This window comes from Strongylocentrotus purpuratus, unplaced genomic scaffold, assembly GCF_000002235.5.
Source record: "Strongylocentrotus purpuratus isolate Spur 01 unplaced genomic scaffold, Spur_5.0 spur5_scaffold_12, whole genome shotgun sequence".
In the NCBI taxonomy this organism is placed as follows: domain Eukaryota; kingdom Metazoa; phylum Echinodermata; class Echinoidea; order Camarodonta; family Strongylocentrotidae; genus Strongylocentrotus; species Strongylocentrotus purpuratus.
This window is the reverse complement of record NW_022145597.1, coordinates 28,916,250-28,928,780: the sequence shown is the minus strand read 5'-3', so window position 1 is coordinate 28,928,780 and position 12,531 is coordinate 28,916,250. Positions and strand designations below refer to the sequence as shown.

The 12,531-nt window shown below is 40.6% G+C and overlaps 2 protein-coding genes across 2 annotated transcripts; both read right to left on the bottom strand.

The window, feature by feature from the left end:
• Window positions 1-1,686: 1,686 nt before the first annotated feature.
• LOC115922505 (glycoprotein 3-alpha-L-fucosyltransferase A-like) lies at window positions 1,687-2,304 on the bottom strand. Its single transcript, XM_030981465.1, has one exon. It carries the CDS (start codon window positions 2,302-2,304, stop codon window positions 1,687-1,689), a length of 618 nt encoding a protein of 205 aa, XP_030837325.1.
• Window positions 2,305-2,443: 139 nt separating this feature from the next.
• On the bottom strand, window positions 2,444-12,484 carry LOC591449. The gene is made up of 2 exons (XM_030981463.1): window positions 12,383-12,484; window positions 2,444-3,001 (listed from the first exon to the last, which is right to left on the bottom strand). The coding sequence occupies exons 1-2, from the start codon at window positions 12,407-12,409 to the stop codon at window positions 2,444-2,446; spliced, it is 585 nt and encodes a 194-aa protein (XP_030837323.1). The 5' UTR covers window positions 12,410-12,484.
• Window positions 12,485-12,531: the final 47 nt, after the last annotated feature.

The following is a 12,531-nucleotide window of genomic DNA, read 5'->3' as shown; positions in this document are numbered from 1 at the left end:
GCACGTGCCTCCCTCCATCGCTACGCCACAGGAGTGCATCAGTTTGACATACCTCGACCCCCCCCCCCCCATGCGTATGCATGTGGCCTTATTTCGCCAGCTGGTATTTTTTAAGAAATATTTATTTGGACATAAAAAATAAATTCAACAAAATACGTCTAAATAAAACGTTCTGTAAACGTTTTACAGGACCTATCCAAGAACGTTTAATTTGTAACGTCCAAAAAACGTTTTCTGAACGTCTTCAAAAGACCTAGCTCCGCAGCGAATGTAAGGTCCCAACTTAGACGTTATATACACGTTTTTTAAACGTTTAATATGGACGAAGACAAAACGTTTATTTTGTAACGTCCACAAACGTTTTGTAAACGTCCTATATCAAACGTTCTGTAAACGTCCTATATCAAACGTTCTGTAAACGTCCTATACCAAACGTTTAATTTTGTAACGTCCAAAAAACGTTTTTTAAACGTTCTCAAAAACCTAAACTTTGACGTAAATGAGAAGTCCAAACTTTAACGTTATATAAACGTTTTTAAAACGTTCATTTAGGACGAAGACGTACAGGACCTAAAAAAAACGTTTTGAAAACGTTCTGAAAACGTTCTGTGTTTGCTGGGCAGGGGCTCCGCCTGAACCCCCACACCAATTTACGCTCCGCTCGCTTCGCCCTCTACCCTCTACCTGATCGTAAATACTTTAACCCCACACTTTGATAAACGTTCCGCGGGGCCTGTAAATATATACGCATAAAACACTGATCTCCTTGGTTAAACGTGACATAGCTTCTTCTCCCCTTGCAAACGAGAAAGAAAACAAGGTCATTAAAAGGGATTAAGTGACAAATAATGATTGTGTTCCAAATTGATGGAAATATTTATTTGAATAAGCACTGCTATTCACCAGTATCTTCTTTGTAAAAACAACTTTTACAGACATGCTTACTGAGTTGAGACGTTCAATTCAATTAAAAATACTCATTAAAGAATACACTTCTCCTAATCTGAAAGTGATCTTACAGCACAGTGGCAGAATTGCATGGCTGAGATTTGTAGAATATGGGAAAGAGACTTGTGGCATTCCATGTTCGCCAACGTCTCAGGACATGGCACGTAAAGAAGAAGACGACATATGAATACAGAACAAAATGTTGATTATCAGAATGTCATTTTGGAATACCTCTATAAAAATACCCGATCTTATTGTGCCGATACCACATTGTCTTTAATCCGTATCAGTATTAGTATGAGCCAATTATAAAGTTATTATTCTTTATACAGTTCTGTTTAATGCTTTTCCTAAAATATAGTTTCGCTATTTTTTTTTTAGCGTTGAGACGCTAAGAAATGGTTTCAATTGTACATTACACAAACCCTGAACCATTTCATTAATATAATGGTGGTTCTCTCTCTCTCTATTTATTTTAATCATGTATCATCAACTACATAGAAAGCAGCAACAAAAACTTAGGGTTATCTGGCATAGGTGAAAGTGAGAGTTAAAAAGAAAGTCTCTCTCTCTCTCTCTCTCTCTCTTTATTTTAACCCTAATAAGGCCGGGGGGCATACATGCCCCCTCCCTCCACGATTTTTCTGATATGTCGGGAACGCATATGGATGTCGCCCCGCTACTCGCTGTCTTTTTTCTTTCGAGTCTTGCGCATCTTTTATAACATTCAATTTTCGATCATCGCCATACCGACCAATTTTCAAATTTAGACAAAGTCTCCTGTTCTTGTTTGCTCAGATCAAACACTCTTCTGTCTGGAGTCATCCTACAACCTTTGAACCAGGGTGAATCGCCAAGATACTTGTACGGCTTCACATCTCGTTTCTCATGGAGATGGGGTAGGGCTTTACAGAAGATTGTAGGGCGTGTCGGGTAGGTGAGCACCACTTCTCCTTGACTTCGCCAGTCGTAGAACCTGCGATAGGCCTCGTCGTCTTTGTCGAGGCGATTTAGGTAGTCCACTAATTCATCGATGGATATGAAGTCGCTGAAATGAATGTAGGAGTTCGGAGGTGCCACCGCCTGGTAAGATTCCTTCCGCGAGCCAAGTACGACCGGCACCGTGCCGTAGGACAGCGACTGGAGCCAGAACTTTTCCGTGATGTAGTCTTTACACTCAGAATTGGGAATGGCGAAGTAGAATTTATAGCTTGCCATAAGTTTGTTGCATTCATCGGATCGTTTTGGGAGGCACTCTTTCCGACCACATCTACCATAGTCATCGAGTGGGAGCACATCCCTCATTTGACTGATGAATTCCGTACGTGGCCAGAACGCTTTGCAGTTGCTGGCCATCCACGCTATCATGCCTTCCTTTCCCGAGAGTGGATCTTGGAGATGGGCTGTCTCCAAAGCCCGGTTGGAGCTCGCATTAACACCTGTTGTCTCAAAGGGCCGGTAGTAACCAAAAGGAACGACTATTTCTGAATCCAAATCATAGGTCATATATAAGGACATGATACTTGAGGCGCATAAGGTCGAGGTCTCTGGTCCACCTGAGTACACGTAGCGGCGGCTCTGTGCTGTAATATATCCACGTCTGACCTGGAGCCGGTCGCAATCCCAACAACTTCTTGAATTGTTCACTCCCTTCCCGGCGGAACTCCGTGGGAACCAATCCAAAGACAACCGCGTCTTTTCCCTCAAGGTAGTCCACATTACCACCCATGGTGAGGACGATGTCACAGGCGTACCCCTCAGAAACACAATCGATGCCCGTAGCATCTAAAGGTAGATTACTTTTTTGGAAAATGTCCATGTATTTCCCCAGTTCTGCTACATGACTCATTTCTCTCTCGCTGCCCCATATATGTACCTTTTTTACACATCCTGTTCTGGCAAAATGTGATTGGGATGACGAATCATCCTCTGTATTATCATCTACCGACAGCGAAAACTCGGCTCGTCTGTGGCCTGGGCGTGTCTGCAAACCACATAAAATTCCGACGATGATAGTTACGGCTCCTACAAATGTCACCAGGAAGAGCGATGTCTGTAAATTGAAAGAGAAGAGTATATCGTTATCCCTATTTGCTTTCAATTAGGTTCTATAATTACAAGACGTGGGATGTCCTTCTCTTCTTCTCTGTCTAAGTATACCTTTATTCATTTATTTATTTATTTCTGATATTTATACAGGGTAGCTTATATATTTTCACCAATAGTGGTGGTTTTCCATGAGGCCCTGTTAGGTAACTGCAAATTGCAATACCAATCATTAATATTAACTTATCAAAATAACAACACACAAAAGAGAGTAAATATATAATTATGCATACGCTTTGGTATCGTCGTATAGTAGACAAGCCAAAAACTACCAAAACAAGGCTCTAAAAAAAGACTATTTTGGGGGTAATGCATGGTATTTAGGGGAAATGCATCTTTGCTAAAAAATCTTGCAAAAACGCTAAGGAATAAGATAAGGGTGGATACACGAGTATTTTTTACTATAAATGTCATTTTGGGCTCAAAATTTGACAAATGAAAAAAAATCTAGATTTTTAATTTTTTGATCGAATATGAATTTTCCGATAGAAAAATCTCAACTGATATAGTTTTCATTATGGGTTTGATCTAATAAACCTGTTTAATATATATTTGAATGTTAGATATTACACACACACGTAATGGGCAATGAGCCAGAATATTGGGTCATAAAAACTAATTATATTTCAAAGTTTTTGACACACCATAAATCTGTCCATTGAAACTCTTTTTCTTAATTAAACATATAACACATGTAGTCATGTCACACACAGAAAATAAATGATCAGATAATTTGATAGATAAGTCATTATGTTTTTCAAAATGAATTGATGTCGATTTACGGGATGCGCATTTGGAGTGGAAATGCACTGTATACAGGTACCTTATGGCGATTCCTTAGCAGTATAAGTCCATGTGGCAGAAACTGAAAAGGCACACACCACCTGAGACAAAATCTTTGGTATCGTTAGGACCCGTCCCTGTATGATCCCTAGCGTACCCGGACACCTACCCCCTGGACATTCACCGCCCCCCCCCCCCGGATAACCACCCCCAGTCAACTACCCCCTATAAGCGGAGGGCCAAAGTCAATTTTCATGCTTAGTTTTTGAGTTGCCTGTCACTACCGCATAAACTAAGCACACCTTGTTTATTTGAAAGATTTTATCATAATACACAATATTTCACTGAGAGGTATTTTTTTTATTTGTTGCAAACACCCCTATAAAATCGTAGGGGGCGTCCAAAAAAGAGGCCCTTTGGACGAAAAAGAGTATTTTGTAAATAATATTTTGAGGGAACCTTGAACCACCATAAGTTTGGTGTCATATGAAATTTCATATGATTTTGATACCAAACTAGGGGATTAATTGGGATTCTGGAAGTGTCGTGGTCGAGTGGTTTATGGCGCTTGACTGTAGATACGAAGGTTGAGGGTTCGAATCCCGACACGGCACTAATATCCTTTGGCAAGATATCAACCTGCACTTGCTACTCTCCACCCAGGTGTTATATCGGTCCCTGGTAGGATGCGACTGTCATTGTTGGTCAAACAGTTTTTGAGCGTCAAACAACGCCTGGCTAGAATGCTCCCCAGGGAGTGGAGATTGTGCACACAGTGTGTGCGGGCAAGCACTGAATCCAATGACCGGGGTAATAGTATATTTGTTAAGCGCTTAGAGACATTATATTACGCGCTATATAAAAGCATAATATTTGCAAATTTAAGTAAAAAACAGGATTTGTTGTGTGATTTATTTCGAAGTAATGAATTTTACCGAAAACCATTATTTTCCATATATCGAAATTGGAGAGGTGCATTTTTTGTAACTTGTTAGGAATTTGCCCATGTACAAGGAAAATATTCTGTGTCAAGGAGAGGTTTTTTTAATCTCTTTTCAATAAAAATTTATAGCAACCCAAAGTTATTGATTTGATTTCCACAAAAACAACATTTTTGCCCCCATGTGTATTAACTGCATGCATATACGCATATAAGTGTACTGGGGACCTGTTTGGTGTGTTAACATGGAGCTTTAAAGATAACTTATAAGTAATAAAGATAACTTATAAGTAAAAACCTCTAATCACCATGGATTTGGTGTCAAAAGATGGAGAATTAATATATCTTCAAATTTATTTCAATTTCACTGAGTTATGTAGTGTGTAAAATACGTGTATACATTTTGAGCCCAAAAGATGCTTTTTGTAGATATTTTTTCCCCTAATGTTGGCCAGTATCTCGGTATATTAACTGAACAAAAGTGATTGGACATTTAGTAGTTGCGAAAGTTCAGAGGATTTGGAGTGCTGAGTCACTGAGTGAAATTTATAAGTACCTCTACACTCTGTGATGTTTTAGAAAATGTGAGCATGGGCAGGTGCCCCCCCCCCCCCAGGATCTATATTGGGCCCACTTATGTTTATAATTTATATTGATGATATTGTAAAACATATAAAGAAATGCTCTGTTCACTTATATGCTGATGACAGAGTAATTTATTTCTCACACAAAAACGTCCCAACTATAGCGTCCGTGTTAAATTCTGAACTTAATAGAATATTTAATTGCTTGTGTATAACCCTATAAACCCAGGAGCCAGGAACTAAGTTATTTTCCCCCTCCCGCGCGAAGCACGTAAGCTTTGACACTTAATTAAATTATACGAGAAAGAAGACGATTCGTTGAACCAGTCCCGACTTTTAATTCTTGTTTCGCCCCTCCCGCGCGAAGCGCAGAAGCCATGACGTTTCAATTAATTATTAGAGAAAGATGACGATTTGTTGAACCATTCTCGACTCTTAATCCTTGTCTTAATTAAGTTTCCCCCCTCCCACGCGAAGCTCGGAAGCTTTGAAGTTTCATTAAATCATTGGAGAAAAAAGACGATTCGTTGTACTATTTTCGACTCTTAATCCTTGTCTTAATTAAGTTCCCCCCCCCTCCCACGCGAAGCTCGGAAGCTTTGAAGTTTCATTAAATTATTACTCTTAATCCTTGTCTGAATTCATTTTTGCCTTCACGTTTCATTAAGTTATTAGAGAAAGAAAACGATTCAATGTATCGTGTCCTTGTCTGAATTCAGTTTCCCCCCTCCCACGCGAAGTGCGGAAGCTTTGTTATTTCATGTAATTACTTCTCTTAATCCTTGTCTGAATAAGCCAGTTCACGGTTGCAGTCTGAGCATGAGCAGATAAATGTCATTGCAGAACAATTTTGAAATACACGGAGACGAAATACTGGATACGTGCTCATGAAAGTTATGTAATCATTATTCATTCATGCACGATCAGTGCACCCCATGATACACAGGTGGAAGTATTCTTTGAAAAGGGGGAAACAAAGGCTATTTATATAGCACCTCCATCGCTGTAGGAGTGATTATTTAAAAATGTACAAAGTGGGACCTCTTCATGTTTTGAAGATCTGTGGATATTCGGGGTCATTGCAGAAATGTGCTTACCGTAAAATGGTCTATTCATTTCTGCCTATCCCGCGCGAAGCGCGGAAGCTTTGACTTTTCATTAAATTATTAGAGAAAGAAGGCGACTCGTTGTACCGTTCTCGACTCTCAATCCTAGTCTGAATTCAGTTTCCCCCTCCCCCCTCCAGCGCGAAGCGCGGAAGCTTTCACGTTTCATTAAATTATTAGAGAGAAAGAAAACGATTCGTTGTACCGTTCTCGTCTCTTAATCCTTGTGTGAATTCATTTCCCCCCTCCCGAACAGACATGAATATTCAAGAGAATCGAGACTTTCTCCGACCCTGCGTAATGAATATTCATGAAATAACAGGAATCCGGGCTCGCCGTGGTACGAAAAAATAAGACGCCTCCCGCTTGGACGTTTCAATAAATAGAGAAAGAAGAAAAATCATTGTACCGACTCTTAATCATTTTCCGAATTTTCAAAAATGTTTCTTTTTCCGATTAATTCGTAGGGGAAAAAATGCCAGCCGACCGACATAATTTATATGCATCTCACCATCTTCAAACTTCTGCATTGATATAGTACACGAGGATTGAGCAAGAATACCGACAGAGCGGACCCGGCAGAGCAACATAATTATCTATGCGTATCTAGTCTTGCCCCCTCGACGTGGTGACTGCACCCAACATCCCCTCGCTCTCTTACTCCCACCCCTTTCTCTCAGGCTCTTACCGGGGGCTATTACCCCCCCCCTCTCTCTCTCTCTCTCTCTCCTCTGTTTTATCCCCCGTTTCTTTTGTTTCCTTTTTCTCTTGTTTTCTTGTTTTCTTTCTTTTCTTTCTTTTCCTTTCTTTTCTCTCCTTCCTCTTTTTTCTTTTTCTCTTTCTTTCTTCTCTTTTTTCCCCTTTCTTTCCTTTCTTTCCTTTCTTTCCTTTCTTGCCCTTTTCTTTTTTTCTTTTCTTTCCCTTTCCCTCTCATTTTTCCGACAGCAGCGCAATTTTACCGAAAATATCCTGACAGGTGGGGGGGGGGGTTGTCTCACCTCCACACCCCTTTTAGCGACGACCCTGGCTGTTATCCCATTGTTCTTTTAAAAGAATTGCAATTCCTCATGCTCTCGCACCTCTCTTCTGTCGTTGTTTAATTCTCTTTTGTTTTCCTTTCTCCTTTAACTCACAACAATTCTCTCTTCCCCCTTTTCCATTTTTTTTTTTTGGTGTTTTTTTTTGGGGGGGGGGGGAGGGGCTACACGCCTGAAAAGAGGGACCCCATTATTATGCACACTGCAAACTTGTGTGCCCCCGCCCTTTTCCCGGTAAAAAAACACCTTCTTATAATACCATCCCCTTTCTTTCTTTACCGCCTTTTCTCTCCTCTCTCTCTCTCTCTCTTCCCCTTTTCCTTTCCCCTTTTCTCTCCTCTTCTCACTTTTTCTTTTTCCCCTTCCCCCTTCCCCCCTTTTTAGGGGGGGGGGGGAGCACGTGCCCCCATTCCCCCTGAATCCGCCACTGGTTTAATACTTATCATGTTGTCCCCCTTATTACTGATTAACATAATATTGTAATCTTTGAGAAGAGTTTTCGTGCAATCTATCTCCTTATATTGTCTCACTTTCCGTATCAGGACAATTACCCCCTGGGCAATCACCCCCCGGAAAAATACCCCCAAGGGCAATTACCCCCCAGAAAATTACCCCCCGAGGACAATTAACCCCCAAAGACATTTACCCCCGGAAAATTACCCCCCGGAAAATTACCCCCCCGGAAAATTACCCCCGAGGACAATTACCCCCAAAAGACATTGACAATCACCCCTGATATGAGGAATTCGACGTATAATGCGAGCTTTTTCTCCAGATTGCTATTTACAGAAAATTTCATGTAATTTCATTTTCCTCGTTGTTTATGAAGTTAATTTCAGTCTTTTCAAATTATTAAATTCGATGAGGGGGGGTGGAGGTTGCCCAATTCCCCCGTAGTTTTGCCACCGAGTAAAGAACAGAAATTACATTTCTTAGAAATTGAACAAAACATAGCGCGCAGATGAGTACGCGTTACAGCCTCTCTCACCAACGATGGCACAACAAATAAATTAGGATGTAACATTTCAGTTATGCATCCTTTGTAACATTTTTAATAAGCTGATCTTGTATTTGTCTTTGTAAGTATACTGGGCCCTCATCCATGATCCCAAATTAATTATTATTAATTATCTATATATATTTCTGTTGTCATGCTGAAGTATAATATGTTTTCTCGTTGGGTAAATTATTTTAATGTGGTTTGATTAGCAAGTGGCGCTTGTAAAATGGCTACTGGCCTGAATGCTGTTATTTAAATCGTTTCTAGTGTGTTGATTACAAACAATATTTTTTACCAGTTTGAAAATGTCTTCTCCTTCTTTATTCTCAAATTTGCCTATACGTGTGTACATAGCACTTGACGAGTGCCAGAGTCATTGAAATAACGCTGCTCTAGAGAAATGTATTTCTATGCTTTTAAGAAGCGCTGGACATTAACCTAAAACTTACATCCTACGTGGAAATCAGCAACCGCACTGGCGTTGCAAAAGTTATAATTAAAGGGAAATGTGTACTAATGAGGAAGATAACGTGCTATAGTTTTTGAACGAATATGGGTTCATGCATGGGATCTTATGTGCTCGTAGCCATCTCTCAATGGGTCAGATCGTCTTTTGCTATTAAATTCTGATTGTCCAACAGGGGTAGCTGTCCTCGGGCGTAATTGTCCTAGGGGGGGGGGGGGGGAATTCTCCGCGGGTAATTTTCCGGGGGGTAATTGTCCTTGGGGGTAGTTGTCCTCAGGGGGTATTTGTCCCTGGGGGTAATTGTCCTCGGGGATTAATTCTCCGGGGGGGTAATTTTCCGGGGGTAATTGTCCTTGGGGGTAGTTGTCCTCGGGGGGTAATTTTCCGGGCTAAATTGTCCTTGGGGGGTAGTTTTCCGGGGGTGATTGCCCAGGGGGTAACCTGTCCTAGAACCCTCACTTTCTGTTTCCTGTTCCCTTATCTCTCCCCTCGCACTCAGCTTATCTTTTGCCATTCCCCCCCCCCCCCCCCCTCCCTCCCGTAGCTTCACCACTGGTGGCATGGGCTGAGTGAGTGAAAAAGTATTCAGAATGAATCGCTGTTGTTAAACAGACGAACCTCCTTTCATTTGTTATGCTGATACGAAATCTTCTCGCTCCCGAACGCTCGCAATAGGGACTTTTAGATTCGCACGAAGACAATGTGGATTGCTACGGTCGACGTCCTTTTAATGCACTGCCTTGAATGGACGTCACACGTAATAGTCCATGCAAATCTAAAAGTCCCTATTGTTGAGCATTGTGAACACAAGAAATAATACTCCACACGAACGAGTCTTAGAATAGTTTCTTTGGTTAAAGATAAGGTTGAGTTCTGGTCATGCGATTGCATTGAGAAGAAAAGGTGTGGAATTGACCAAGGAGTTTGTAGGTTTCTACATTGGACGTTCAGCAATGACATTATTCATTCCCTTGCCAATTATTGTTATTTTTTTAGTGTGTGAAAAATCGATTAGTCCCGATTTATGTTTATTAAGAATGTGACATAACAAAACTAACTAAATCTAAACATATTCAACAAAGGCCCTAACAAAGTGCAGTCCACTGTCAATCTTTCATTCTCGAGTGAAGAAAAAAAAAATTATAAGGGGTATAATTAAGTTGTTAATTGTATACACGACGTTCGTTTTTCCAAAAGTGGAATTCCGCAAAGGGGTCAATGTCGCTATTCGTAAGGACCGCTATTCATAAGATCGGTCATTCCTAAGTACCGCTTTTCAAATTTGAAAAAAGGGTAATTATTCATGAGGTTCATTATTCATAAGGACCGCTATTCATAATCAGAGAAAAGGGTCGGTATTCATAATATGAAAAGAGGGTCGCCATTCATAAAACAAAATCGGGGTCATTATTCATAAGGGTCGCTATTAATAATAGGAGTAGAGGGTCGCTATTCATAACACGATGAGGGTTATTCACGGTAGAGGTTTACGGTACACTATGTGTAAAGTCCTAGAAGGACTAAGGAAAGTGGATAGAAAATAGAAGTGAAAATAGAAAGGCGAGAAAGTGGAGGTTGGAAGGAAGAGTATCTTTCAGAAGTGAGTATAGTCCTGAAAAGGACTGTAAACCAGAAAGTTGTAGATAGGATGAGAGGTTTGAGTAGAAGACTGGATTGAGTTGGAGAGTTGAGTAGAGTTGCAGACAGGAGCAGGAGAGTAGACTCGACGTTTCGGACAGGTTGACTGTCCGTCTTCAGAGTCTTCATACTCACTCCTGAAGACGGACAGTCAACCTGTCCGAAACGTCGAGTCTACTCTCCTGCTCCTGTCTGCAACTCTACTCAACTCTCCAACTCAATCCAGTCTTCTACTCAAACCTCTCATCCTATCTACAACTTTCTGGTTTACAGTCCTTTTCAGGACTATACTCACTTCTGAAAGATACTCTTCCTTCCAACCTCCACTTTCTCGCCTTTCTATTTTCACTTCTATTTTCTATCCACTTTCCTTAGTCCTTCTAGGACTTTACACATGGTGTACCGTAAACCTCTACCGTGATTATTCATACCACCATGCAAACCTTCAAACGATGAGGGTTGCTATTCATAATGCGCAATGAAGGTCGCTATTCATAAGGTTATTATTCATAAGGGTCATTATTCATAATACGAAATGAGGGCCGCTGTTCATAATAGGAGTAGAGTGCCGCTATTCACAATAGGAGTAGGGGGTCGCTATTTATACTAGGAGTAGGGGGTCGCTATTCATCATACGAAATGACGGTCGCTATTCATAATAGACAATGAGGGTCGCTATTCATAATAGGAGTAGAGGGTGGCTATTCATGATGGGATTAGAGGGTCGCTATTCATAATACGGGAAGAGGTTCGCTATTCCTAATACGAAAGGAGGTTCGCTATTCATAATACGAAATGAGGGTCGCCTTTCATAATAGGAGTAGGGGATCGCTATTCATAATACGAAATAAGGGTCGCCTTTCATAATAGGAGTAGGGAGTCGGTATTCAATACGAAATGAGGGTAGCTATTCATGTTACGAAATGAGATCGCTATTCATAACATGAGTAGGGGGTCGCTGTTCATAATACGAAATGAGGGTTGCTATTCATAATTTAAAATGAGGGTCGCTATTCATAATACGAAATGAGGGTCGCCTTTCATAATAGGAGTACGTGGTCGCTATTCATTATACGAAATGAGGGTAGCTATTCATAATATGAAATGAGTTTCGCTATTCATTATACGAAATGAGGGTCGCCTTTCATAACAGGAGTAGGGGATGTGGTTGGGGTGAAGGTGTGTTGCCATCAAGGGGTTGATATATCATGTCCCTTACCTTCAGCAAAGGAAGGAAGCGACAGAAAAGGGGGTTGTAGGGACTTAAGTTATATACAATATTCAAGCTTTAAATACGAAGGTCCGCTACCTGAATGTCCGAGTCGTCATCATAAATAAGAAGGCGGCGTGTGTGTGTGCGTGTGTTGGAAATTAAGATAACAAATTTCATTGATAAAGATGCTAAATAATAAAGGTCATGCAATAAGCATGTTGGTACGCTGACGAAGTGCCATCTTTGCAAAAGTGGATAATTTTGCTCATGTTTAACAAATTACATTACAAAATAACCTGGATGTTTTGATAAAATGGATAAAATGATGTGTGTACGAAGAATCCCAGTATCGACCCCTGGGGCACTCCCGTTCCAACTTTGGTGATATACATGGACATGATGAGCATCGGATATTGGAGAAGCGGATCGCGAGACCTAAGCTAAATTTTGCTGTGGTCTTTGCTGCCACTCTCGTCCAACACTGTTGATTAAATACATCAGTACAATATACAATGGCAGAGGAAAGCGAATAATAAATGACTTTCTAGTATTAATACTCACCTTAGATTTTCGCAAGATGGTCATCATACTTTTGCTGTATATTTTTATAATTCAGTCGTAATATAGACTGCTTCCTGAGAAGAGAATTTCCTGTGTTCTCTGTTAGAGCCTCGTGTAGCTCGCTTCTGTATCTTTTCAAGTGTTTTAAC

Coding starts and splice junctions, on each gene's coding strand:
- LOC591449 (XM_030981463.1), bottom strand. CDS start 12,409: ATGATGACCATCTTGCGAAAATCTAAG. Junction 3,002..12,382: donor CCATCTTGCGAAAATCTAAG/GTGAGTATTAAT, acceptor TTCAATTTACAG/ACATCGCTCTTCCTGGTGAC.
- LOC115922505 (XM_030981465.1), bottom strand. CDS start 2,304: ATGGCCAGCAACTGCAAAGCGTTCTGGCCACGTACGGAATTCATCAGT.